Source organism: Aureococcus anophagefferens, assembly GCF_000186865.1.
Source record: "Aureococcus anophagefferens unplaced genomic scaffold AURANscaffold_15, whole genome shotgun sequence".
Lineage (NCBI taxonomy): Eukaryota > Pelagophyceae > Pelagomonadales > Pelagomonadaceae > Aureococcus > Aureococcus anophagefferens.
In genome coordinates, this window is record NW_008705575.1 from 148,837 (window position 1) to 175,673 (window position 26,837).

General features: G+C 70.1%; 7 protein-coding genes across 7 annotated transcripts; 3 read left to right on the forward strand and 4 right to left on the reverse strand.

The window, feature by feature from the left end:
• Positions 1-881: 881 nt before the first annotated feature.
• Positions 882-2,940, reverse strand: AURANDRAFT_28949 (hypothetical protein; the record flags this gene model as incomplete). Its single annotated transcript, XM_009040573.1, has 2 exons — positions 882-1,058; positions 2,362-2,940. Coding segments are annotated over 2 exons (756 nt in total), but the record flags the coding sequence as incomplete, so codon positions are not given.
• A 1,199-nt stretch (positions 2,941-4,139) lies between these two features.
• Positions 4,140-7,940, reverse strand: AURANDRAFT_65481 (hypothetical protein; the record flags this gene model as incomplete). Its single annotated transcript, XM_009040572.1, has 3 exons — positions 4,140-5,862; positions 6,062-6,592; positions 6,925-7,940. 3 exons carry the CDS (start codon positions 7,938-7,940, stop codon positions 4,140-4,142), a joined length of 3,270 nt encoding a protein of 1,089 aa, XP_009038820.1.
• A 572-nt stretch (positions 7,941-8,512) lies between these two features.
• Positions 8,513-8,986, forward strand: AURANDRAFT_29070 (hypothetical protein; the record flags this gene model as incomplete). Its single annotated transcript, XM_009040424.1, has 1 exon — positions 8,513-8,986. The coding sequence occupies one exon, from the start codon at positions 8,513-8,515 to the stop codon at positions 8,984-8,986; it is 474 nt and encodes a 157-aa protein (XP_009038672.1).
• Positions 8,987-14,111: 5,125 nt separating this feature from the next.
• AURANDRAFT_29013 (hypothetical protein) lies at positions 14,112-14,444 on the reverse strand (the record flags this gene model as incomplete). The annotated part of the gene is made up of 1 exon (XM_009040571.1): positions 14,112-14,444. The coding sequence occupies one exon, from the start codon at positions 14,442-14,444 to the stop codon at positions 14,112-14,114; it is 333 nt and encodes a 110-aa protein (XP_009038819.1).
• Positions 14,445-15,631: 1,187 nt separating this feature from the next.
• AURANDRAFT_3365 (hypothetical protein) lies at positions 15,632-16,632 on the forward strand (the record flags this gene model as incomplete). The annotated part of the gene is made up of 2 exons (XM_009040396.1): positions 15,632-16,117; positions 16,318-16,632. Coding segments are annotated over 2 exons (801 nt in total), but the record flags the coding sequence as incomplete, so codon positions are not given.
• A 1,142-nt stretch (positions 16,633-17,774) lies between these two features.
• AURANDRAFT_4887 (hypothetical protein) lies at positions 17,775-18,478 on the reverse strand (the record flags this gene model as incomplete). Its single annotated transcript, XM_009040398.1, has 2 exons — positions 17,775-18,230; positions 18,311-18,478. Coding segments are annotated over 2 exons (624 nt in total), but the record flags the coding sequence as incomplete, so codon positions are not given.
• Positions 18,479-21,944: 3,466 nt separating this feature from the next.
• AURANDRAFT_65485 (hypothetical protein) lies at positions 21,945-25,624 on the forward strand (the record flags this gene model as incomplete). The annotated part of the gene is made up of 5 exons (XM_009040425.1): positions 21,945-22,538; positions 22,771-23,543; positions 23,726-24,050; positions 24,231-24,415; positions 24,583-25,624. 5 exons carry the CDS (start codon positions 21,945-21,947, stop codon positions 25,622-25,624), a joined length of 2,919 nt encoding a protein of 972 aa, XP_009038673.1.
• Positions 25,625-26,837: the final 1,213 nt, after the last annotated feature.

Genomic DNA, 26,837 nt, shown 5'->3' on the forward strand with positions numbered 1-26,837 from the left:
CGGCGCTGCGGAGCGAGGTCGAGGCCCTGCGCATGGCGGCGCAGGACGCCGCCGCCGCGGACGTCGCCGCGGCGACGCGCGCGGCCGCGGCGGCCGCCGCGCGGAGCCGCGACGAGATCGACGCGCTCCGGCGCGCCGCGGCCGCGGACGCCGCCGCGGCCGAGGCCGCGCGGGCCGACGACCGCGACCGCGCCGCCGAGCGCGACGCGGCGGCGCGCGCCGCGCTCGCGCGCGAGGGCGCCGCGCGCGAGGCCGCCGAGGCCGCGCGCGAAACCGCCGAGGCGGAGAAGCGCGATCTCGAGGCGTCGCTCGCGGCCGCGGACGCGCGGAAGACGTCCGAGCTCTTAGATCTGGAGGCGAGGCTCGCGGCGCTCACGGAGTCCGCGGCGGCGGAGTCCGCGGCGCGCGACGGCGAGCGGCGCGCCGAGGCCGCGTCGCTCGAGCGGTCGCTGCGGACTCTGAAGGCGTCGCACGCGGACGAGGTCGCGGCCCTCGAGCGGCGCGCCGGCGACGGCGACGCGCGGGCCCGGGACCTCGAGGCGCGGGCCGCCGAGGCCGCGGCGCGCGAACAGAGCCTCGCGTCGTCGCACGCGGACGCGGTCGCCGCGCTCCGGCGGCGCTGCGACGACGGCGACGCGCGCGCCGACGCGCTCGAGCGGCGCCTGGAGGAGTGCGGGTCCGAGGCCGCGGCGCGCGCGCGCGCGTTGGAATCCTCGCACGCGGCGACGCTCGAGTCGCTGAACCGCGAGCACGCGGCCTCGGAGCGGCGCCTCGAGGAGCGTCGCGCGGCGCGCGAGAAGACGCTGGTCTATCAAGCCAGCGTCAGAGATCCCGGAACAAATACTCAGGTCAAGGTTTGTCAGCTTTGGCAGACGTACCACTCGAAGTGCGGCGTCCGTGATACTGTCGCAGTTCTCCACGACTAGTTCTTCTAAATCTCCACAATTGTTCGCTATCGCAGTGATAGCAGCATCGGTGATAAGATTCCCGCTGAGATCGAGATGTTTCAACGCGGTACATTTCTGCACCAGCTCGACCACTCCCGCGTCAGAGATCAACTCCGATTCTTCCAGGCAGAGCCGATGCAGCTTCGGCAGATGCTGAGCTATCGCGCGGAGCGCATCGTCCGTGAGCCTCAGATTCGAGAGCCTGAGCTTCACAAGGCCCGGGTACATGCGCACCATTGCCGCGACCGCAGCGTCAGTGACGTCCCCGTACCACAATGAAATCGAACGCATGCTCGGACAGTACGCCATCAAAGCCAAAATGAGTTCGTCGTGTTTGATAACCGTGTTAGTCGACGAGATCACTGCATGAAGCCCGGTGCAGCGTTTCAAAAGCGCCGTGACGGTCTTTGCGTCTATGCGTGGCTGGTTACTCCCTTCGCCAAACTTCAGCCCCCGTACGCGACAGCACGCGCCGCTAAGGAGCTTGGTGCTCGTCAGGGCCAGCCGTATCACGTCCGCGATGTCAAGGTCCGCCACGAGTTCCTCGCCCACCGCATCGAAGACGCGCGCGAAGCTCGACCGTCGCGGCTGCGCCATCTCGGGCGAGGCGCGCGCGCGGACGGCGCGGGCTTGCAGATGGCGAGGCGCGCGCACGGCGAGGCGCAGACGGCGCGGCGCGCAGACGGCGCGGCGCGGCGCGCAGAGGGCGCGGCGCGCGGACGGCGCGGCGCGCAGACGGCGCGGGGCGCGGACGGCGCGGCGCGCGGACGGACGGTGCGGCGCGCGGACGGCGCGGCGCGCAGACGGGCGGTGCAGCGTAGCACGCGGGCGGCGCGACGCACAGGCGGTGCGGCGGCGCGCGCGCAGGCCGCTCCAAAGCCAGACTCGAGTTCCAGACTCGATCGATGAGGAGCAGAGCATGTTGAGCTCGCCTTGAACCGAGTGCACCCAGCGCGGCTGCCTGATCTGGCGGCGTTCCAGCGTGGAAGCAGCGTGATTCCAGGCTGCCATTGCGATGACAGCCCCGTACGAGCCCTGGCTCTGGCTCGCCGCGCGACTTCGCCGCGGCCCTACAGGCGCGGACCGCGAACCGGGGGACCGAGCCCGGCGGGCCCTACGCGGCCGTCGTCGACGCCCTCGCGGCGGGGCGCGCCGCGGGGAGCTAAGGCTAGTCCCTAGTTACCACGCCATCGAATGCGTCCGTGAGTTTCGGATTGATCGCGATGAGCGCGTCGACGGCGGCTCGCGTGATGTATGCTTGCGATTCGTCGTCGTTGAAAGTCAGACGCTTCAGCTTTTTGCAGCCACGACCGAGCGCATAGAGTGCCTCATCTGTGAGGATGCAATTTGGTGCGTCGACCCAAAGTTCGTGCAGATTCGGAGCCCGCCGAGCGATCGCAAGCACCGAAGCCACAGTGATACCAGTCCTGTCAAAGTCCAACTGGGTCAGGTGAGCGCAGTGCTGTAGAAGCGATATAATCGATTCGTCGGTGACTTGAGAGTTTTCAACTTGCAGTTCCTCAAGATCGGGGCAATTCCTCGCGACCGCAGAAACGGCGGCATCAGTGATGGAAGTGCTGCGGATACTAAGTGACTTTAGCGCGGTGCATTGCCGAGACAGTTCTATCAAGCCAGCGTCAGAGATGGCAGGACAATCATCCAGGTAAAGCTTTGTCAGCTTTGGCAGAGTTACCACTTGAAGTGCGGCGTCCGTGAGATTTTCGCAGTTCTGCAAGACTAGCGCTTCTAAATCTCCACAATTGTTCGCTATCGCAGTGATAGCAGCATCCGTGATAGAAGTCTCGCAGAGATTGAGAGCTTTCAACGCGGTACATTTCTGCGCCAGCTCGATCACTCCCGAGTCAGAGATCCCCCTCGATGCTTGCAGGTCGAGAAGATGCAGCTTCGGCAGATGCTGGGCTATCGCGCGGAGCGCACCGTCTGTGAGCTTCTCGACATTCGCGAGCCTGAGCTCCACAAGGCCCGGGTACATGCGCACCATTGCCGCGACCGCAGAATCAGTGAGTGTGCGGCTGTTGATCAAGCCAATCGATCGCAGGCTAGGACAGTACGCCATCACAGCAAAAGTGAGTTCGTCGTGTTTAATGGGCGTTTCATTCCACGAGGTCACTGCATGAAGCCCGGTGCAGCGATTCAAAAGCGCCGTGACGTTCTTTTCGTCCATATGTTTTCTCCATTCTCCGATCTCCAGCCGCCTCACGCGACAGCACGCGCCGCTAAGGAACTTGGTGCTCGTCAGGGCCAGCCGTATCACGTCCTCGATGCGAAGGTCCGCCACGAGTTCCTCGCCCACCGCATCGAAGACGCGCGCGAAGCTCGACCGTCGTCGCTGCGCCATCTCGGCGCGGCGCGCGCGCGGACGGTGCTGGCTTGCAGATGGCGCGGCGCGCGGACGGCGCGGCGCGCGGACGGCGCGGCGCGCGGACGGCGCGGCGCGGCACGCGGGCGGCGCGACGCACAGGCGGTGCGGCACGCGGACGGCGCGGCGCGGCACGCGGAGGCAGACGCGCGCGCAGGACGGCCTCCAAAGCCGACTCGATCGAGTGCCAAGGTCAGCGGAGCAGTGCATGTTGAACGACCTAAATTGAGTTTCCTCACCGCGGCGCCTGATCTGGCAGCCTTCCAGCGTCGACGCCGCGTGCTGCGCTTGCAATGGCAGCCCCGGTCGAGCCCTGGCTCTGGCTCTTCCCGGTCGCCGCGTCCGCGGCCATCGTCGCCGCGGACTGGGCGCGCACGCCGGCGGGCTCGTGGATGCCCCTCATGATCAAGGCCTTCCTCCTCTCCGACGCCGCCTACCTCGCCCGCGGCGGCGGCCTGCCGCGCTTCGTCCTCGTCCTCGAGGCGACGCTGCTGCTCAGCGTCGGCTGGTGGCTGCGCACGGCCTACGCAAAGAAGCACTGGGTGCCCGAGGAGCTCGCCGGCGACAACCACCACATCGTCGTCTTCGCCGGATCGCTCATGCTCGCCGTCTCGGCGACGCTCGTCCTCACGCTCGCGGCGACGAGCGCATCCCGCTCGTCGCCCTCGCGGGCTACCACGTGAGCTGCAGCGCCCTGTACGTCGTCGAGGAGCGGAACCCGCGCGACAAGAAGGCGCCGAAGCACTACGTCCTCGCCGCGCTCGCCGCGGCCGCCGCGGTCGCCGCCTGCCGGCGCCCGACGTAAGAATTTTTTAGTCCCCTTCCCTAGCGGCCGGTAGCCCGTCGCCGGCGAAGACGGCGGCGACGGCGACGATGACGAGGACGACCACGCAAACGCCCATGGTCATGGCCCAGAGCACGAAGGAGCAGCAGAGGAAGTTCTCCTCGCCCTCCGTGCGCGGGTTCGCCGCGTGGGAGTCGCAGCCGAGGCAGGGGATGCAGGACTGGTCCTCGCAGTCGCCGAGGTAGCCCCCCGGCCCGCAGGACGTGCGGCCCGCGGCGTGGTCGTGGTCCGCCGGCGGCCGCGTCGTCCGCGCGACGCGGCGCGCCCACCACCGCTGGAAGGGCTGGTGGACGAGCTTCGTGACGACGACGGCGCCGAAGACGACGGACGTGAAGACGCCCGTGTACATCCAGGGGTAGAGGCGGCAGTAGTGCTCCTGCGCGAAGTTGTCCCAGTCGTCGACCTCCTCGTCGACGATGTCCTTCCAGATCTGGCAGTGCGAGTCGCGGTACGTCTTTAGGTCAAAGACGGGCCCCCACTTGTGGACCTTGTTCCGCACGACGAAGAAGGCCCACTTGATGATGCCCGCGTGCAGGATGTAGACTGCGTAGGAGTACTGGCCAAAGTCCGCGAGGATCGGGTACGAGAGTATTTTCGCGAAGCGGCTCCGCGTGCGGCAGAGGCCGAAGACGAGGAGCGCGAGGAGCGGCTCGCCCATGAAGCGCACCGTGAGCGCCCAGAAGACGCCCCAGGTGTAGGCCATGAACAGGAAGAGGAGGCAGATGCCGTCCGTGACCCTGCCCCAGGATTCGGCCTGCGCGTCGCTGAGCTCCATGTGGAGCACGGCCTGGCCGACGATGACGCCGATCTTGAAGGTGCCCATCTGGATCGGCGGCCACATGTGCATGATGAAGAAGCTCATGGCGATGGTGACGCAGCGCACGGGGAAGACCAAGGCCTGGATCGCCGCCGCGCGCCGCGCGATGTCCATCGGGGTCCCCACGGGCCGCGCCTTGACGGACCGCTGGAACCAGTTGAAGAGCACCAAAAAGAAGATCTGGGACGTGAGGTACCAGCAGTGGGTCATGACGAGCTGGCCCTCGCGGAAGCCGACGATCCACCCGCCCTGCATGACCAAAACAAGAAACCACCAGACCCAGGCCAGCGTGACGCTCTCGCAGGGGATGAGCTGGATGGGCGTCTCGATGGCCAGCCCGACGAGATAGACCGGAAAGAGGGGCACGGCGCCGGCCTTGAGCATGTTCCACGTCGACGACCGCACCTTGTCGTGCTGCATCGAGACCGACATGCCCGCGAGGAGCATGAAGACGACGGTTCGATAGAACTGCGACATGTCGCCGTAGCCGACGCCGTCGGTCCAGGCGTGCGCCGGGCAGTAGGCCCGCAGGTGGCCCCGGACGATCCAGAGGCAGAGCACCGCGCGCAGCCCCGCGATGGCCTCCATGTTCACGGCCTTCGCGTCCAGGGTCTTCGCGCCGCCGCGCCGCGCGTCCACGAGATCCGCCAGCTCCTGCACCGTCGGGTTCCGCGCGACGTCGCCGTCGGCGACGGCGTCGTCCCCAAAGGTCTCGCGGAGCTGGCGCGCCAACGTGATGCCGTTGAGGCTGTCGAGGCCGACGGACGCGAGGCGGTCGCCGCCGCCCGCGCGGACGCCCGTGACCCGCAGGATCGCGCCCACAATCAACGCCTTCGAGCCGCCGGAGGAGCAGGGCGCGGCCTCGGCCGCGGGCCTGTGTGGAATTCAACCACTGGTTTGGGTGGTCCTGACCAAACTTCAGAATTCTCTAGCTCGATCAAATCGAAGTCGATTCGGCTGATTTTTGGACGAATCGATTGCTCTCGTCGAGTTCTCGAAGCACAGCCGAAGAACTTGCGTCAAAACTGTCGCATATGCGCACATTGAAGTCGGGTTGAAGATTTGAATTCCACACAGCCGCGGGCTCCGCGCGGACCGCGTCGTCGATCATCGCCGCGTAGGCGCGGCACGCGGCGCGGTCCCGCTTCCCGCGGTCCGTGAGCGGCAGCGCGCGCAACGCCACGACGCTCCGGGGCACCATGTAGGCGGGCACGTGTCCGTCGAGCTCGCGCCGCGCGCGGCCGCCTAAACCCGGCGGCGGTGTGTCGCCGCAGCCGAGGAAGACGACCAGAGCATCGTCGACCACGACGGCGCACGCGTCGGCCACCACCGCGCCCGACCGCCGCGCGGCGGCGACGCAGTGGTGCTCGACGTCGCCGAGCTCGATGCGGAAGCCGCGGATCTTGACGACGTCGTCGCTTCGTCCGCGGTGCACGAGCCGGTGGCGCGCGCCCGCGACGACGAACGCCCCGGCCGGGTCGCCGGGCGCCGCCGCCTCGAGCACGGCGAGGTCCGCGCAGTCGTAGAGCGGGCCGCCGGCCGCGTCGCGGAGCTTGCGCGCCGTCGCCGCGGCGTCGCCGACGTAGCGCGCGAACAACTGGGGCCTGGGCAGCAAAAGGGTGATTCAACGTCGCTTCAAAGTGAGTGTTCCGCGCGCGCGCGTTCCGACAAAAGCATCCACGCTTCGAGGCCGTTCCAAGAGATGATCGCTCGTCCAAAAATCAGCCGAAACGAGTGGAAAACGGCCGAGATATGAGCCTTTGAAGTTGGGAATTTCGCTCTCTTTTGCTGCCCTGGCTGGGGCCCGCGGAGGTGCAGGTTCCCGACGGCGCCGCCGGGCGCCGTCCGCCCGTCGCCGTCGACGACCAGGGGGACGACGCGGCCGTCGAGCGGCGCGCCGAGGGGCAGCGGGCCGTCGGCTTCCGCGCCGTCGAACGCGAGCTGCGCCGCGACGTCGAGAAAGAGCGAGCTCGACGCCTCCGTGGACCCGTAGATGGAGACGAGGCGGGCGAGATGCGGGCATGCGTCCACGGCCCGCCGGCAGAGCGCGCGGTCCGGCGCCTCGCCCATCAAGACGACGACGCGGACGTGGTCGGGCAGCGGGCCGACGTGGTCCAACGTGCCCCGCAAGAGGCTCGGCACCATCAACAGCCGCGCGCAGCGGATGGTCTTCAAAACGTCCCAGAAGGCCGCGAGGCCGAGGTCGCCGACGTCGGGCAAGATGTGGAGCACGGGCCGCCCGGACGGGCAGAGGAGCGGCTCCAGCAGCTCGTAGAGGGAATGGGTCGTCGTGCAGTGGCTCTTATTGACGCAGCTCTCCGAGTCCGCGTAGGGCAGCGACGCCCAGGTCCAGTCGAGGCGGTGCTGGAAGGAGTGTTCGCGCCGCTCGATGAGCTTCGGGGCGCCCGTGGACCCGGAGCTCGACAGGATGACGCCGCCGCCGGCGGAAGACGGCGGACACGCGGCGTCGTCGGGGTGGACCTTGGCGCCGCCGCCCTTCGGCGACGCGTCGCGCCAGCCGTCGGCGTCGAGGTCGCCGAGGGCGACGTCGGGCGCGTCGAAGCCCGGCGGCGGCGCGTCGCGGTCGCGGACGACGACGCCCGCGCCCGACGCCGCGGCGATCGCCGCGACGCGGGTCCCGGGGTAGTCCGGGGCCAGGGGCACGAAGACGCGGCCGAGCCGGCTGCAGGCGAGGAGCAGGGCCGCGTAGTCGGCGCCCCGCGCGCCGTAGAAGGCCACGGGCGAACCAGCGCCGCCGCCGCGGGCCTCGAGGCCCGCGGCGAGGCGCAGGGCGCGGCGCAGGAGCGCGTCGTAGGTCCGCGACACCCCCGCGACGGGCTCGACGACGGCGAGGTCGCCGGGCCGGGCCGCGGCGACGGCGGCGAACTGGTCGAACCAGGACTGCGGCGGCGCCGCCGCCGGCGCCCCGTCCTTCGTCTCCTCGTCGGCCATGGGCACGCCTCGAGGAAGCCTGGAGTTACATCCGAAGATAAAGTTGAGGTACAGTATTTGCTGACACGCAAAAAGTAAAAAATCGCAAAAGCCCGAGCCCCGAGCTGACGAAGTCCGAAGCAATCGGAGAAGCACAAAAACCGGCCTCGATTGACGTGTCGCCGCCGAGCGCTGCGAACGCCGCCAACAAGCGGCTTGCAACTATGCGCACGCCTACGAATCTCGCACTGCTCGCGAGCCTCGCGCCGCTGCATGTCGCGAGCCTGCGCCTCGCCCGTCCCGGGTCCTGGCCGTCGCGCACGCGCATGATGCGGCGGCGCGCGGCGACGCTCGAGCGCGCGGCGACGCTCGAGAAGGACGTCGTCTTCGCCGACGCGCTCGAGAAGGACTTGGTATACGCCGACGCGCTCGAGCGCATCGACGTGCTGTACCCGGCGGCGCCGGCGCCCGTGCTCGCGGCGGCGCCCGCGCTCGCGGCGGCGCCCGCGCTCGCGGCGCCGGCGCTCGACGCGCCGGCGCCCGCGCGCGCGTCGTTTTTGGACCGGCACCCGCTCGCGGCCAAGAGCCTGAGCATGGGCCTCACCTACGGCCTCGCGGACATTGCCGCGCAGGCGTTCGCGGCCTTTGCCGGCGGCGAGGTGCTGCCGCTCGCGCAGCGCGTGCGCCGCAGCGTGGCGCTCATGGGCGTCGGCCTTTTTTTCGTCGGCCCGCTGCTGGCCGTGTGGTTCGACTTCCTGGAGAAGGTCCTGCCGGGCCGGCGGAAGCGCGCCGTCGTCGGCCGCGCCGCGCTCGACCAATCCATCCAGACGCCGTTCATGATCTCGCTCATCTTCGCGCTGACGACGCTCGCCGAGGGCCACTCGCCCGCCGTCGCCGTCGCGAAGATCCAGGCGAAGCTGCTGCCGACCTGGTGGGCCTGCGTCGGCGTCTGGACGCCGGTGCAACTCGTGAACCAGGGCGTCGTGCCGCTCAAGTACCGCGTCTTCTTCCAGTCCGTCGTCGCCTTCTTCTGGGACGCGTGGATGTCCATCGTCTCCCACGGCTAGGGGGCGTCCTAACATATTTCACATATCCCGCCGGCGGGATATGTTAGTCCGGTACGTGAGTGGCGTCCGTGGTGCCCCGGGTTCGAGATGGCTCGCTTCCGTCGAGCCTTGCCCTTCAACATCTGACAAGAAACCGATTGCGCTCTCGCATGGCACATTAAAGAGAGCGCCCAGCCCCTCGCGGCGCGACTGCCGTGGCACACTCCTAAAGCGAGCGCCCGGTCCCTCGCGGCGCGGCGCCCGCATGGCACGCTAAAGAGAGCGCGGCGCCCGGGCCCTCGCGCGCGCGCCATGGCCGACGACGAGGACCGCAGCCCGCTGGCGGCGCGGCGCGCCCTCGTCGGCGACGCGCTGCAGACGCTCCAGGCCCTGGACCTCGTCTTCCACCTGCCGGCCCTGCGGCTCCTCGACGAGTCGCAGCTGGCGTCGTCGGCGCACCGGGCCCTCGAGGACGAGGAGGCCGACGAGCTGGACGCCGCGGAGACGCTCCTCAACGAGCTCGACCGGGACCGCGAGCTCGTCGGCTGGCGCCGCGTGACGAACTGGCACGACAAGAAGGAGAACCGCGCGCGGCACCACGCCAAGGTGCCCCACGACGACGAGCTCAAATTGCTCTTGGAGACGCGGGAGGTCCACGCGGGCCAGAAGGTGCGGCCGCCGCGGAGCGACGACGCGCCGACCTACAAGGTGCGCCTCAAGCACGCGCGCGGCGAGGTCTGGCACGAACCGGCGTCCCGCGACCTGTACGAGGCGCAGTACGCGTCCGGCACGCCGCCGTGGGTGCCGCCGCTCGAGCTCACGGCCGCCGAGGCCGCGCTGCTGAGCGGCCACGACGAGCGGGCGCGGGCCGACGGCAACATCCGCAACTCGCTCAAGCACAACCCGGGCTTTTTGCAGTTCATGAAGGTGAAGATGGAGTTGAAGGCCAAGGCGAAGCAGGCGAAGCACGAGGCGTCGCTCGGCGCGCGCCTGGGCAAGCACCTCGACGCCTACGTCGAGGAGTCGACGCAGCGCATGGACATGGCGCGGCGGCGGCGCCAGGAGGAGGAGGCCGCGCGCGCCAAGGCCGAGCTGCCCAACAACGCCGCGGGCTTCCTCGGCATGCTCCGCGCGGCGGGCAAGCTCAAGAAGAAGGCGGCGCTCGCGCAGGCGCGCAAGGCGGCCCAGGTGCCCTTCTACGAGGCCTACCGGCCCGGGCGCCGCCTCACGGACAGCGTCGCGGTCCGCGTCGGCAGCGACGACGCGTCGGGCGACTCGGCCTACGGGCCGAGCGCGGGCCGGAACCTGTGTGCAAATCAACCGCTGGTTTGGGACGTCCCGACCAAACTTTGAAATTCTCTAGCTCGGTCAAATCGAAGTCGATTCGGCTAATTTTTGGACGAATCGATTGCTCTCATCAAGTTCTCGAAGCACAGCCGAAGAGCTTGTGTCGAAATATTCGAATACGCGCACATTGAAGTCGGGTTGAAGATTTGATTTGCACACAGGCCGGAACCGGCGCTTCGGCGCGATGCGCAGGGAGATGGCGAACCACCGCGCGAAGCAGCAGCGCAAGCGCGCGTCGGGCGTCGTGCACCACGCGCGCGCCTTCGGCGGCGGCGGCGCGTCGCAGCCGCCGTCGTCCGACGCGACGGCCGCGACCGCCGCGCCGCGACCGCCGCCGCCCGGCCGGCCGACGCTGTCGCCGGAGCTCCTCGAGCGCCACGCGACGGCGGAGGCGAAGAAGCACCGCGAGAGCTTGTTGGCGGGCGACGTCGACGAGTTCTTCCCCGCGCCGCCGTCGGACGGCGACGGCGGCTCCGCGGCGTCGGCGCGCCCGGACGCCTTCGCGCGCCTCGCGCGCCAGTCGACGCGGGCGGCCCAGTCGCGGCTCTCCGCGCGCCTCGAGCGCGAGCGCGCGTCGCTCCGCGTGTCCATCCGCAAGTTCCGGCCGGGCCTCGGCGGGCCTTCGCCCGCGAAGCCGCCGCCGGCGATCCCCGTGCGGTCCACGGCCGACGCCTGTGTGCAAATCAAATCTTCAACCCGACTTCAATGTGCGCGTATTCGAATGTTTTGACACGAGCACTTCCGCCGTGCTTCGAGAACTCGCTGAGAGCAATCGATTCGTCCAAAAATCAGCCGAATCGACTTCGATGTGACCGAGCTAGAGAATTCTGAAGTTTGGCCCCGACGTCCCAGCTCACTGGTTGATTTGCACACAGGCCGACGCGGTCCACGCGCAGTACTACCAGGCGCAGATGGCCTCCGCGGCGAAGCGGCTGAGCGGCCTCTTCTTCCACGCGGGCTGCGTGAAGCGCGTGCAGAAGAAGGCGTCCGCGACGGTCGCGCTCTGCGTCGCGCGCGGCGTCCAGGCCGCCGTGCGGCGCCTCGTGGCCCTCGACAGCGTCGAGACGGCGGCGCTCGGCGCCGTCAAGGCCGCGAGCCTCGTCCAGCGCCTCGCGCGGCGCGCGTCCGTGCGGCGGCGGAAGAAGGGCGAGGCCATGGTCCACCTGCTGGGCTCCATGGTGGGCCTCAAGGAGAAGCTGGGCCTCAAGGTCAAGGAGCAGCGCGCCTGGAAGCAGCTCATGGCCGCGCGGGGCGACGTCGAGGCCAAGGAGGCCAAGGCGCTCGAGGCGACGGCGGTCGAGGCCGTGCGGCTCGGCCGGCGCATGGAGGCCCACGACCCGCTGGCCCGGCTCGACGCGCCGGGCCACTGCGCCGGGAGTCCCGTGCTCGACGCGCTGCGCACCTACGGCCAGCGGGGCCAGCTGTTATCGGTGCCCACGGGCGAGTCCGTGCTCTCGCGGATGCGCGCGCTCGTCGACCAGAGGCGCGCCTACCCGGACCGCGCGCGCGCGGCCCAGGGCGCGCTCGACGACGGCTCCGGCGCGCCGGACAAGTGGTGGCAGTTCCGGCCCGGCGAGTCGGACCTGGCGTGGAACGAGTGGTGCGACGCGGACGACCCGTTTTATCGGGAGTACTGGGACACGTTTCTCCCCAAGCCCGAGCCCGAGCCGCTGAAGCGCTACGACGGCCCGCCGAGGCACGTCGCGGCCCTCTACGACGAGGCCGGCAAGCCCTGGAAGCCGCCGGCGCCGACGCTCGAGCAGCGCATCGGCGCGCCGATGCCGCTCGTCGCCGTCGACAGCGACGACGACGACGACGACGACTTCCGGAGCCGGAAAAGGGACCCGCGCCTCGACCGCAAGGACCGCAAGCGGCGCAAGGAGCAGAAGAAGAAGCGCGAGAAGAAGCCCAAGAACGTGAAGCCGTCGAACCTCGCGAAGCCGGTGCCGAAGCCCGCGCCGCCCAAGCCCGCGCCGCCCAAGCCCGCGCTCCCGCCGCCGAAGCGGCCGCCGCCGCCGCGGCCCAGCGACCCGTCGACGCCGCCGACGCCCGAGCCGGCCGCGACGCGCCGCGCGCCGCCGCGGGGGACGGTCCTCGGGTCCGCGAACTTCGCGGCCGGCGCGGCCTTCGCGAACGCGCCCGCGACGCCCCAGGCCGACGCGTCCGGCGCCGCCGCCGGCGCCGCCTTCGGCATCTCGCCCAACGCCGCGCGGCGGCGCCAGCAGACCACGGTCCAGCGCCCGGGCCGCAACGCGTTCTCGATGTAACCCTTGAGCAACTCGCGGCGCCCGGGAGCGCTCCCGGAGCACTCGGCAGGCCGGAGCGCGCGGGGAGCGCTGCAGCGTGTGCCGAGTTAGTTGAGGTCGAAGGTGACCTGGCTTCCCGGGCAGCCCCGCCATGGGCGCGCTCCGATGGACGTGGGCGCTCGCGCTGGCGGCGGCGGCGCCGACGAGCCTGCCGCCGCGGCTGATGCACCCGGGCGACACCATGTCCATGGGCGCGCTGCGCCTGCCCGACGCGCTCGGCGACCTGCTCGGCGCCTACGCGGGCGCGCAATGGTACTACTTCGTGGGCCACCTCGCGTCCCGGGCGGACCCGGACGTCCTCTTCAGCGTCGAGTTCCAGATCCTGCGCGTGCGCGAACTCGCCGGCCTCCCGCCCGTGACGTTTTCGCTGATCGGCGTCGGCGACGAGCGCGACGGAAGCACGTACCACTACGCGCTCGAGGCCGGCGGCGCAACGCTCGACGCGCCGACCTGGGACCGCTTCGGCGTCGCGTCCCACGACCTCGACGGTAAAGCGTGCATCAACTACACCTACGTCGGCGGCCCCGGCGTCGGCCTCGCGGGGTCGTCCTACGCGTTGACGGCGCGCGCGACGGCGACGACGAAGCCCGGCGGCGGGAAGGCGGCCGTCGCCGCGTCGCTCGAACTCGCCGACGCGCGCGGGACCATGCTCGAGGGCGCGTCGGGCGCGCTGCTCAACACCTACGAGTTCTCCCAGCCGCGCCTGGACGTCGCCGGCGGCTTTTTAAAAATCGGCGACGAGACGATCGCCGTCGGCGGCGGGTCCCTGTGGAACGACATGCAGACCATCTTCACGGCCTTCAACGGGACCCTCCCGAGGCGCTTCGGCGCCGCGCTGCCGCCGACGTACCAGTGGCTCTCCCTCACGCTCGACGGCGGCGCGTGCCTCGAACTCTCGTCGCTGTGGCACGTCCACGAAAACCAGTGGCGCTCCGGGAACAAGTCGGGCCGCCCGGCGCGCACGGGCTTCGGCGTCTTCTACCGGCCGCGGCAAGCCGACGCCTACGCCTACGCGGGCGGCGGCTACCCCGTCGTGCCGCTCCACGACTGCGCGCCGGGCGACGACGCGCCGCCGGACTGCCCCTACCCGGAGGGCGTGCCCTGGGATTTTTCCGTGGACGTCTTCGATGGCGCGCACTGGACGAGCCCGGACACGAACCGCACCTACGCGACGGCGCTCGAGGTCACGCTCGGCGCGCGCCTCGCCGCGGACGTCGGCCACGACGCGCTCTACGTCTACCAGATCGTCGACAACGGCGAGGCCGTCCTGTCGACGAGCACGGAGAGCGTCGCCGCCGCGCGCGTCTTCGACCGGCCCCGCGGCGAGCCCGGCGCCGCGCTCGTCGGCGCCGCGGTCGTCGAGCAGTACGGCTACAACTAAGCGCGGGGGATCGACCCGCGCGGCGCCGGCTCGGACGGACGTCGTCGCTTAGGACCGCGACCTCGGGGACGGGAGAGGGAGCTGCGCGAACTTCGGTGCGCTTTCACAGGGCCTACGCCTCGACGTTCGTGTTGTCCTCGAGGTAGGTGCGGTACTGGTCCTTCGCCTGCCGCTCGAGCTCCGGGTCGACCTTGCCCGAGAGCGGGTCCGTGCCGAGCGCGCGTCGGAACAAGAAGATGTGGCGCTCCGGGCGGTGGATCATGAAGTGCTGCCAGCCCCGGGACATCTGGATGCCCGCGTTGCGCCACTCCTGCTCCGACATGAGCGTCGACCGCGGCAGCGACTTCGCGAGCTCCTTCGGCATGATCACGTGCCGGTACTCGTAGTTCTCGTCGTTGTACTTCTCCGAGTACTCGATGCGCGAGATGAGGTCCGAGTTCACCATCCTGCGCGCGGCGAGCGCTCGGGCGGGGATCGCGGCCGACGAGCGGAGGGGATACCGGGTCGGAGGGGAGATCGGCCGACCGCGCGCGCGCGCGGGGCCCCTCGGCCGCTCCCGCTGCCACCGCGCTCCCCCGGCGACCCCGCGGCCCGGGACGGCCTCCGAGATCGCGAACGGCAGCGGCAGGGCCGGGACGAGGCCCGTCGCTGCCAGCCGCTTTTCGCGGCCATTTGACCGTTTCCAGACGCGCGCCCGGCGGCTTTTCGCGGGTGAAACGGGTGCGCGCGGCGGGCGTCTTGGGAGTGGCGCGGCGGAGAGGTCGTGAGAAGGGGTGTGGGGGGCGTGCGGGCGCGCGCGCGAAGCGAGGACTCACCTCTCGAACTGCCAAAGTCGCGGCATTGAAACCTTGGGCGGGCGTTTGCGATGAGGCCAACAGTGCCGCCACAGATGCCCCTCAAGCTGCCCCGCAGCCCTCCCCCGGCGGCGCCGTGGCGACAGGCGCAGCGCGCGGCCGCGGTGCCCGCCGACGCCGTGTTCACGGCGCGGACCCGCGAGAGCACCGCGGCGGGGTTCCGCGCCGCGAGCCGCCCCGGGAGCGCCAACGCCGCTAGCGGCAGCTCCGCGTCGTCGTCGCGAGGCGGCCGCGCCAAACCATGGCGCCGTCGCGGGGCCCGTTCAAGCCGCCCAAGGTGACGTCGTCCATCGAGTTCGAGGCCATGCTCGAGAACATGACCGAGTCGTCGAGCGACGACGACGAGGACATCAGCCTCCACAGCACCCCAAAGCCGGGCGACTCGCTGTCGCCGCGGACGACGGAGGCCGTGTTCAGCCACCTGCTCCAGGAGCAGGACGACGAGGCGAGCTCGAGCGCGGCCTTCAGCCCGCCGGACCACGGGTCCATCCCGCTGGAGTCGTCCCTCGAGAGCCCCGCGAGCTCGCTCTGCGCGACGGGCCCGCGGCGCCTGCCGCCGCGCGAGCCCGTGCCCGCGTCGCCGCGGACGCCCGGCGGCTCGCTGCTCGAGGCCGCCGCCGCCGCGAGCCCCCGGCCGTCGAGCGCGAGCCCCCGGAGCCCGCCGCGCGACGCGCTGAGCCCGCGGAGCCCCGGCGGGGACGGCGACGACGCGTTCAGCCCGAGGAGCCCCACCAAAAACGGCGAGCCGCCGCGGCGGCGGCGGCGGCGGCGCATCGAGCCCGGCACGTGGAAGATCGCCAACGTCATCGGCCAGGGCAGCTTCGGCGCCATCTATTTAGGCCTCAACATGAACACGGGCGAGCTCATGGCCGTCAAGGAGCTGCCCATCCGGCGCGCGCGCGACGTCGCGGAGCTCCGCCAGGAGATCGACATCCTGGCCACGTTGGAGCACCCGAACATCGTCAAGTACCTCGGCGCGGAGGTCAAGGACGCCGACGACGCCGGCGGGCCCGCGCTCTACATCATGCTCGAGTACGTGCCCGGCGGCTCCGTGCGCCAGCTCCTGGAGGCCTTCGAGAAGTTCTCGGAATCCGTCGTCCGCATCTACGGGAACCAGATCCTGAAGGGCCTCGCCTACCTCCACGACAACGCGATCTGCCACCGCGACATCAAGGGCGCGAACATCCTATTGGACGAGAAGGGGCTGGTGAAGCTCGCGGACTTTGGCGCGTCGTGCAACTACGAGCTCGACGCGTGCGCCAAGGTCCAGGCGGGCACCTGTGCCGAAACCAACCACTGGTTTGGGTGGTCCTGACCAAACTTGAGAATTCTCTAGCTCGGTCAAATCGAAGTCGATTCGGCTGATTTTTGGACGGATCGATCGCTCTCGTCGAGTTCTCGAAGCCCAGCCGAAGAGCTTGTGTCAAAACATTCGAATACGCTCACATTGAAGTCGGGTTGAAGATTTTGGTTTCGGTCCAGGCGGGCACGCCCTACTTCATGGCGCCGGAGATCATGGCCAACGCGCCCTACGCGCCCGCGGCCGACGTCTGGTCCTTCGGGGGCGTCGTATTGCAGATGGCGACGGGCCACTTCCCCTGGCTCGAGGTGAAGCGGACGTCGACCGCGGACCTGTTCGCCTACGTGACGACGCACAACGTCGCGCCGGCCTGCCCGACGCACTTCAGCGCCGAGCTCCACGACTTCCTCGGCGCCATCTTCGACCGCGACGCGGACCGGCGGCCCGCGGCGGCGGCGCTGCTCCGCCACGCGTTCCTGGAGGAGCCGGACGACGCGGACGAGCTCAACTCGTCGTTCACGGAGCTCGAGGCGCACCACGAGGTCTTCGCGAAGATCGAGCGCATCGCCAAGGAGTCGGACGCGCCGCGGCCCGCGCGGTCCCGGTCCGCGCCCGGGGGGGGACAGGACAAGCAGCCGAACCCCTACCGCCGCGCGAAGAGCGACGCCGCGAGGGCCGAGAAGCACCGGAGCCGCAACCCCTACGCGCGCAAGAAGAAGGCGCCCGGCGCGATCCGCGTCGACGGCGCCGACGAGGCCAAGCGCGCGGAGCCGAGTCCCTACGGCCGGTCGTCCGCGTCCGACGCCGCGTCCGTCGCGACGACGCCCGACGCGCTGGACGCGACGCTGAAGGGCGCCGCGGCCGCGGCCGTCAAGGCCGCCCTCGACGAGCTCGCGCCGTCGACGCCGTCGACGCTCGCGACGCCGAGCCCCGTCGACGACGCTTCGAACCGCCGCGCGGTCTTCAAGATGCCCGCGTGGCAGAAGACGACGGCCGAGACGGACCGGCACGACACGGTCTACCTCGCGCCCCGCGCGTCGCCCGCGCGGCCGCGGACGGCGCCGCCCGTGCCCTACCGCGGCGACGACGCGGCCGCGCCGCCGAAAGCCCAAACGCCGCCGCCGGCCGAGCCGCCCGCGGCCGCGCGGCCGCCGCCGGCGACGGGCACGGCGGCCGCGCGGCCGGGCAGCGCCGTCGGCGCGCTCCTGTGTGCAAATCAACCAGTGAGCTGGGACGTCGGGGCCAAACTTGAGAATTCTCTAGCTCGGTCAAATCGAAGTCGATTCGGCTGATTTTTGGACGAATCGATTGCTCTCAGCGAGTTCTCGAAGCACGGCGGAAGTGCTCGTGTCAAAACATTCGAATACGCACACATTGAAGTCGGTTTGAAGATTTGATTTGCACACAGGCGCGCTCTACTTCGCCCAGTTCCTCAAGAACAAGTCGAAGCGGCCCGATTCGAGGGAAGCCCCGACGTCGAGCCGGAGCCTCGGCGACGCGCGGCCCGCGGACCCCGGCGCGCCGCCGCCGTCGAGCCGGAGCCTCGACGGGCACTAACCTCATGTGGGCGCTCGCTTACGGGGGCGAGGTCGGGCGCTCACGGCAGCTTGCGCACCGACGCGGTACAGTCGCCGCTCCCCGCGGCGCACGTCTTGCCGTTGGCGGCGAGGGCGACGCCGTTGACGCGCTTTTTGTGCCCCGCGGTGATGGACGCCGTTATCGTTTGCGTCTTCACGTCCCAGAGCGTCAGCTCGCCGAACTGCCCCCCCGCGAGCACCGAGGCGCCGTCGTCGGCGAGGGCGCAGCAGGGCACCCAGGCGGCGTAGCCCTCGCCCTCCTCGCCGAGGACGGCGACCTGCTCGAACGTCCGGGAGTCCCAGACGCGGACGACGTGGTCGTAGCCGCACGTCGCGACCGTGTTTCCGCCCGAGAAGCTCACGCCGCAGACGCGCGCGGCGTGGCCCTCGAGGACGCCGAGCTTGGCGCCCGTGGCGACGTCCCAGAGCTCCGCCTTGTTCTCGCAGTGGCCCGTCGCGACCGTCGCGCCGTCCGCGGCGAAGGACACCGACGTCACGAACTTCTCGCCCTCTTCCGGGAGCTGTCCCAGGCGCCCGTCGCCGCGATTGTGCCGTCCCGGGTCACGGCGCAGGACGTGACCCAGTGCGTGTGGCCCGCGAGGACCTTCCGCTCGGCGCCGGTCGCCGCGTCCCAGACGCGCGCGGTCTTGTCGCCGCTCGACGTCACGATGACGGACCCGTCGCCGGAGAAGGCGCAGCCCGTGACGTCGCGGTCGTGGCCCGCGAGCGTGTGGACGAGGGCGCCCGTCGTCACGTCCCAGACCTTGCACGCGTTGTCGTCGCCGCAGCCGATGCCCGCCGCGGCGCGCGTCCCGTCGCGCGTCAGCGCCACGCCGTAGACGACGCCGCCGGCGTCGAAGACCCGCGGCTCGCCGACCGTCGACCCGTAGTCGAAGCCGCGCGCCGCCGTCGGCGTGGGATTCGCAAACTCGGCCATGCTGCCCGCAAATCGCGAGCGGGGCAGCCCCTTGGCCGGGGGTTCTCCAGTGTTACGCGGCGCCCCGCCGGTCGGCGGCGGCGATGCCCGCGACGAGGGCCGGGTCGTCCCGCCAGGGCGTGTGCGCGAGCGCCGCGCGGACGTCGCCGAAGTTCGCGATCATCTCGTGCACGGGCCGCTGGATGCTCTTCTCGAGGGGCGAGTTCGCGGCCCGAGGCGGCACGCCGAGGAACGCGAAGACGCGCGCCATGGTCGCGTCCGGCTCCGCGGCGAGGTCCGCGAAGTCGACGTGGAGGTAGGGGCGGCCCGCGCTCGACGCCCACCTGCGCGGTTTCCCCGGCGTCGCGGCCGAACCCCGGGCGTCGCGGCCGAACGCGACCGACGCTCGGACGAGCGATCGCGCATCTCGACGCGCGCGTCGTCTCGCGTCGAAGGATGACGATGATTCCGCGCGCGGCGGCGCGCGCGCGCATCTCCGCCCAGTGCTTCGCCTCCGCGGTCACGCTCCGCTTCAAGAGGTCGTCGACGTCGACGGTGATGCGCTTCGCGTTCAGCTCAGCGACGCAGGTCGCGTTGCCCGCGGCGCAGTGCGTCGCGAGGGACTTGTCCCGCTTCATGATGCCCGAGACGTACTTCCCGAGGCCCTGGCGCTCCAATAAGAGCAACCTGTGTGGAAATCAACCACTGGTTTTGGGTGGTCCCCACCAAACTTCAGCACTCTCTATCTCGGTCAAATCGACGTCGATTCGGCTGATTTTTGGACGGATCGATTGCTCTCGTCGAGTTCTCGAAGCACAGCGAAAGAGTCTGGTCTAAATCGTTCGATTACGCGCACATTGAAGTCGGGTTGAATATTTGATTTCCACACGGATAGCAACCGCGCGGAATTCGCCGCGAGCCAGCCGCGGAACACGTCGGACTGCGCGCGGTACCGGCGCGCGCGCGCGTTGTCCTCGTAGGGGTAGATGAGCCCCTGGCCGTTGAACCACTTGAACCCGGTGACCTGCGGCGGGGAACCAGTGAGCGATCCGAGCATGTCTGAGTCCGTCGCGAATACCGAACCCGTCGGAGCGCGCCGACGCCGCCGCGGCGCGCGTTCGGACGCGCCGCGGCCTCTCGTCTCTCGAGCGATCCGCGGACCGCGCGCGCGCCCGCGTCGCGATGATACGTCGAAGGCCCGCGCGGCGGACTCGCGGTGACGTTGTCCGAGCGGCACGGCGACGAGCGCCGCCGCCGGTAGGGCTTGCGGAAGTCGCCGCTCGACACCATGTCGAGCTTCTCCCGCACGCGCAAAAGGTGGTCGCGTTCGACCTCTTCCTCGCTCAGGCCCGCCGCGGCGCGCTGGTCCCACCAGTCGACGCCGAGCTCGCGGAGCGTCTCGTCTTTCACGCAGACCTCGTCGGCGTCGTTGAGCATGGACACGAGGAAGTCCGTCCCGGACCGCGCCCGCGACACGACGACGACGACCGTCTTCGGTTTTGCCGCGGAGGCGAGATAGGCGGTGACGGTGAGGAGGCGAGCCATCGCCGCCGCTCGCATTTTTTTTTCGCCTTGACGCGTCTCTAAACGTAGGGGGCCCGGGAGGAACCGCGGGGGATGGGAGGCTCAGAGGGGTCTCACAGGCGCGGGAGGCGCCAGTGGACGGCGGCGTCCTGGCGAAGGCGCCAGTCGCAGGGGCGGCCTTTTTTTTTTCGCCACAAGGTTTTGGGATTTTTGGGCCCTGGAGGGCGAGGTCGCGGGCGTCCGCGCGTACAATAATATGACCCCGATGGAGAATTTTTTGGCGCAACGTGACCCCAATTACGATGTCCGAAACATCGTAATGGTGCCGCCCGAGCCGCTGCGTGCAAGTTTCAACCTTAATTGTGGACTTGACCATAGCGTGTTGGGGCTATTGGAGGGAGTTCGAGATTTCTACTCACCAGAAAAAACTGATGAGCAGCTATCAAATATTGCTACACTTTTTAAAACGCACGGCAAGATGATGCCGACCCTGTCCGAGCTCGCCGCGGCGTACCGTTACGATTTTCCCGAGGCCCGGGTCGCGGCGCAGATGGTGTATTGGACGGCCCTCTATGCGAACGTCGAAAGCGCATGCGCGCGCCAGCGCCGCCGCGCGGCGCGCCTGCCGCTCCTGCTCTGCCGCCAGCGCTACTATGCCGAGGCGGAGACGGACGACGAAGAGGCCGACGAAGGCGGCGCGGACGAGCGCGCGCCCGCGGACGTCGTCGTCGCGCTCGCGCGGCCCGGCCTCGAGGGCGCGTTCCGCCACATGGTGACGTTCCTCTCGACGACGAACGGAGAGACTCTAGAGGGTTCACAAGCACAAAACTTCTATCGGAGCGTCTTCACGAGCGTGCACCGGGCCTCGGCGCTGTCGTCCGTGTGGATGAGGTCGTAGCCGAGGTTCGCGTACATGCGGCGCGCCGCCGCGTTCGACGCCTCGACCTTGAGGTAGACGACGTCGTAGCCCCAGTCGAGCACCGCGGCCTCGCACCGCCGCACGAGGCGCGTCGCCAAATTCCGGCGCCGGTGGTCGGGCCGCACGGCGAGGTCGGAGATGTAGGGCCGCGGGTGGGACTCGCCGGGGCCCGGGTTGCGCTTCGGCCGGCAGTCGACGTCGACGTAGGCCACGGCCTCGCCGTTTAGGCGCGCCGACCGCGCGACGAGCTGCGCGTGCGCCTCGCCGCCGTGGTGCGCCCGCAGCCGCTTGTGCTCGCGGTGGGCCGTCACCGCCAGGAAGGCCGGGTGGCGGCTCGCGGCCTCGAAGAAGGACGCCACGAGCAGCGCCGCGCACTCGCCTAAATCCTCGACGGCCGCGTCCTCGATGGCGACGGCGGCCTCGCCGAGCGGCGCGGGCGACGCCGGCGGGTCGAAGGCCAGCGGCTCGAGCTGGGTGATGGGCGACCCGTCGAGGGGGCCGAAGACCTCCGGGGGCGGCCGCGCCACGAACGTCGGCTCGTAGACCTTCTCCGTCGTCGCGCCCAGCGTCGCCCGCAGTCGCAGCAGCGAGTCGCGCACGCTGAAGCCATCGCCGACGCCGGCGAGGGCGAAGACCACCAGGGCGGCGAGCCGGCGGCGGCCCATGGCGTCCGGCGGCGCGCGGCGGGCGCGTATCTCCCCGGCGGCGCGCGGCAAGGAGAGAGGGCGGGCTGACTAGGTGTCGGATCGTCGACGCTCCAACATCCGAGGCGCGTGTGCTCCTCTGACCTCGTTGAAGCCTGGGGGCAGCCTCTGCGCCTCTCAGTCGCCTTCTCTCTCCGCGCGCGGCGGCGCGATGACGACGGCGTCGTCGATCTTCGTCACGCACGGCGACGAGGGCGACGTCGACGAGCCCTTCACCGTGAAATTGGCCCTGAAGCCGGGCAAGGGCGCCGCGGCCCGCATCCTGCGCCAGTTCTGCAAGGTGCGCAACGGGAAGCGGCCCGGCGCGCCGCTCGACGCGGAGGACTACGCCCTCGCCCACGACGCCGCGGGCGCGCGGAAGATCGCGAGCGACGACGACGTGCGCTTCGTGATTCCAGACGGCGGCGTCGCGTTCGTCGTCGCGCGGCCGGCGCCGCCGCCGGAGCTGAAGCGGGGCTTCCTCGCCGCGCCGGCCCCGGCGCCGGCGCCGAGCCCGGCGAAGCCCGGCAAAGCGACGAAGCTCAAGAAGGGCTTCTTCAACACCGCGAAGAAGAGCGCCGGCGCGCCGACGCCGACGAAGAAAAAGGTCGACGACGAGACGTACGCGACGACGCCGTCCATCGCGCTCCAGCCCTGGACGCAGACGGCGCGCGGGGCCGCCTCCGAGTTCCGCGACGCGAACGTCCGCGAGCTCAGCCACCGCGTCGCCGACATCGACATGAAGATCGACGCGTGGGCGACGAGCGTCCAGGGCAGCCGCCGCGAGCCCACGGCGCCCCTCGTCGCCCAGAAGCCCGAGGGCTAGCGGCGCGCGTATAACCGCGTGATGCGGGACCGGGCGCGCCCGGCGCGGCCGCGGGTCTTCTCTGCGACAGGAGAAGGTCGACGGTGCCGTCAAAACGGCGACACCGGCCCGCGAAGTATCCTGACCTCTTGCGCTGCCCCACGATGGGCCCGCCGTGATGGCCCCGCCCAAGGTCTACACGGCGCCTTCCGACGAGACGAAGGCCGAGGATGTCCCCCCGCACCCGACGTCGCCCGTCTCGCCGGAGCGGGGCCAGGTCTCCTTCCGCTCGACGGCGAGCAAGGAGGCTCGCCCGGTGAAGCACTTCGCGAAGCGCGGCAACGACTTCTTTTACCACGGCAAGGGCTACGTCCACGCCGGCGGCGTCGAGATCTTCCCGCGGCGCCAGAAGCGCTGGTTCAAGCTCGTCAACCCGACGGACGCGTCCTACCGCGCGTGGACGTGGCTCCTCATCCCCGCACTGATCTGGACGGCCGTCGCGCTGCCCTTCGAGATGGCCTTCATGGGCTTCACGCTGTCGGTCCACGCGCGCACGGCGTCCCACGGCGGGCGCTTCCTCTTCACGGTCAACCGCGCCTGCGACCTCTACTTCGCGGCCGACTTTCTATTGATGTTTAGCGTCGCGTACTTCGACAACAAGCACGACGTCTGGATCCTCGACCGGCGGCGCATCGCCGCCAAGTACCTGCGGGGCTGGTGCGTCGTGGACCTCGCCTCCATCGTCCCCTACGACATCTTCGCCGACGACTCCTACGGCGGCGTCCACTTTCTGCGGCTCATGCGGTTCTCGCGCGCTCTCAAGCTCATCCGCGTGTCGCGCGTCGGCCGTTTGATGGACTGGTGCATCTTGTACCTGGGGCTGCCGTTCCGGTCCGTGGTCATGCTCAAGTGCGGGTTGGTGTTTTTCTTCACGCTGCACTGGGGCTGCGTGGAAAGCGACCGCCGGTTCGGGAAGTCCCGACCACACTTTGAAATGCTCTCGCTCGGCCACATCGACGTCGATTCGGCTGATTTTTGGACGCATCGATCGCTCTCGTCGAGTTCTCGAAGCACGGCAGAAGAACTCGCGTCGAAACGGCCGCATACGCGCACATTGCAGTCGGGTTGAAGATTTGAGTTCCACGCAGGCACTGGGGCGCGTGCTCCTGCCGCATGGTGCTCGACGAGTGCGCGGACCCGAAGCGGTATCTGGGGGACATGTCGAACCACGGGCAAAACCTCTATGTCAAGTGCGTCGACGAGGCCGTCATCATCTTCGGCAAGGGCGTCTTCCGCGAGTACCTCGACGCGCTCCACTGGTCCATCCGCGCGATGTTCGGCGACGCGGACGCGCCGACGATGGGTCTGGACGGCCTCGCCATCTTCCTCGCGCTCTGGGGCCTCTTCATCACGTCCTACCTCATCGGCGAGGTGGGCAACGCCGTCTCCAACGGCGACCCGGCGAGCACCAGTGTGGATTCCAACCACCAAACTTCAGAACTCTCTAGCTCGGTCAAATCGAAGTCGATTCGGCTGATTTTTGGACGAATCGATCGCTCTCATCGAGTTCTCGAAGCACGGCGAAATACTGTGCTCCAAACCGATCGATTACGCGCGCATTGAAGTCGGGTTGAAGATTTGGAATCCACGCAGGCGGGCACGGAGTACCGCGCGACGTGCGACAACATCCGGTCCATGGCGCGGCGCAACAGCTTCCCGCCGGACTTGAGGGACCGGCTCCACAAGTTCCTGCTCCACAGCGACGCCATGTTCCACAGCGTCTTCGAGCGCAAGATGCTCATGGGCCTGTCGCCGGCGGCGCGGAAACCAACCGCTGGGTCCCGACCACACTTCAAACCTCTCTCTCTCGGTCACATCGACGTCGATGTGGCTGATTTTTGGACGGATCGATGGCCGCCCTCGAGTCCTCGAGGCACGGCCGAAGAGGTTGCGTCGAAACATTCGCGCACATTGAAGTCATCTTGAAGATTTGGGTTCCGCGCAGGTCGCCGGGCCTCCAGCACACGATCGCGATGGAGCAGCTCGGCGCGCAGGTCGGCGGCATCCCCTTCTTCCGCTACGCCATGCTGCGCAGCGTCAAGCTCGGCAAGCGGCAGCGGGTCTCCGTGAAGTGCTGGAACGAGGACGACGACGAGATGGCGCTGCGGCGCGCCGTCGTCCGGCGGCCGCACGGCACGAACGGCACGGCCGTCGGCGTCGACTACGTCGACGGCGCGCTGCCGGAGAGCGAGGACGACGTGATCCTCGACCGCATCGTCTGCGGCCGGGACCCGGAGACGCTGCGCTGCAACCGCGAGGTCCACGCGTTCGTCCGCGATCTGAGCGTCGCCGCGACGTCGCGCGCGTACATGACGGGCGAGACCCTGGTGCACCAGGGCATCTCCTGGAACGACGAGCTGTTTATTCTGGTGGAGGGCCGGGCCGTCGTCTTCGACGCGACGCGCCACGCGATCCACGGCAAGGAGCTCGTGACGCCGCGGACGAACGCCGTCGTCGGCCGCGACATCTGCGCGTACCTCTGCAACCGGAAGAAGGTGCCGCGCAAGTACACGTGCAAGCTCCTCACGCATTCCCTCGTCTACGCCGTCGACGCGGAGACGTTCTGCGACCTGCTGAGCCGCGGCCACTACAAGGCCCTGTATAGGGGCATGGCGTTCTACGGGAGCTGGATCGTGCTCCGGAACGCGCTCCTGGCCTGGGTCGACGAGCGGCGGGCGCGCCCGCCGGAGAAGCCCCGGCGGAAGTCGGGCGTCGTTTTTCTGGAGACGCCGCCGCCCAAGGCGAAATCGCCGCTCGCGCTTCAAGCCGCCGCCCCCGCGGAGCTCCGGCCCCGGTCCGGCGCGGCCATCCTCGCGCCCCTCGCGGCGCCGGACCCCGACGTCGCCGCGCTCCTCCGGGCGCAGGCGGCCGCGCTCGACGCGCAGCGCGACGCGCTCGCGGCCCTCGCGGCCAAAGTCGACGCGCTCATCGACCGGCGGCGGCCCCCGGCCGCGGACGACGGCCGGGCGTTCCTCCCGGGGGCGTAAAACGTGTCTTAGGCGCGCCGGTTCGGGTCCTTCGGGCGGCCCCGCGCGACGCCGGGCTCGACGAGGACGACCTCGTAGTTGCCCTTCTTGCAGGTCAGGTCCGCCGCGGCGGCGAGCTCGAGCCGGACGGAGGCCCACCGCGGGTCCAGGAACACGAGGCGGCCGTCGGCCGTCGCGCCGGCGACGACGCGGTTGTGCCCGCCAAAGCACAGAATCGCCGGGAAGGCGCCGCCGCGTTGGAAGTAGGCGGCGACGTCGCGCGCGATCGCGAGAGCCGCCGCGCGCGCGCCCGCCGTCCGCGCCGCGCGGCCGATCGTGTTCGCGCGGAAGCCGGCCGCGCGGAGCGCGACGCAGATCTCCACGGGGCCGATCCACTTGCGCGTGCCCGCGAGTTTGTTGCCGAGCTGGCGCGCGCCGACGGCGTCGAAGCCGCACGCCCACGCGCGCTCGACGGACCGCTGCACGGCCGCGACGTCGCCGCCGAGCGCCGCGGCCGCGCGCGCGTGCGCGTCGTCGCGGGCCCGCAGCGCGGCGCAGAGCGTCAGGCAGCAGCGGTAGCCGCAGCTCCAGGCGTCGCGCTGGCGGTGGTGGACGAGCGGGCCCGGGAGCGAGAAGGCGTCTCCGACCCGGGCGCGGAGCATTTTCGCGAGCTCCGGCCGCGCGTCGCCGTCCGCCCCGGCCGCGCTCCAGGACGCGATGACGCCGCCGGCGACGAGCGCGTCGAGGCGCGCGCCCGCGCCGCCGCCCTCCGCGGCGAGCGCGCGCGCCGCGGCCTCGTCCGTCGCTTCCCGCGCCGCGCGCTCCTCTTCTTGGAAACGCGCCGCGAGGGCCGCGTCGGTGGTTTCAGTGTTTAGTTTCGCGCGCTTCTCCCGCGCGTCGAGACGCGCCGCGAGGGCCTCGTCGTCGCGGGACCGCTTCCCGCCTCCGCCGAGGACGTCGTCGGCGGCGCGGGCCACGTCGCCGCCGCAGCGCTCGAGGGCGAGCCGCGCGGCGCGCGGCGACACGCCGAGCGCGACGAGCGGCGCGGCGGGGTCGGCGGCGTCATCCTCGTTGTCCGAGGCCGTGAGATCAATTAAGTCGGCCGAGTCGGCCATGCTCGACGACCCGCGCGCGCGGCCGGCAACTTCCGGCAAACTTAGGCTTCAAGTTTGAGGCCTCGGGGTTCTGACGCCCTTGTCTGGCATGATCAATAGACAGGAGCTTAGGTGCTCGG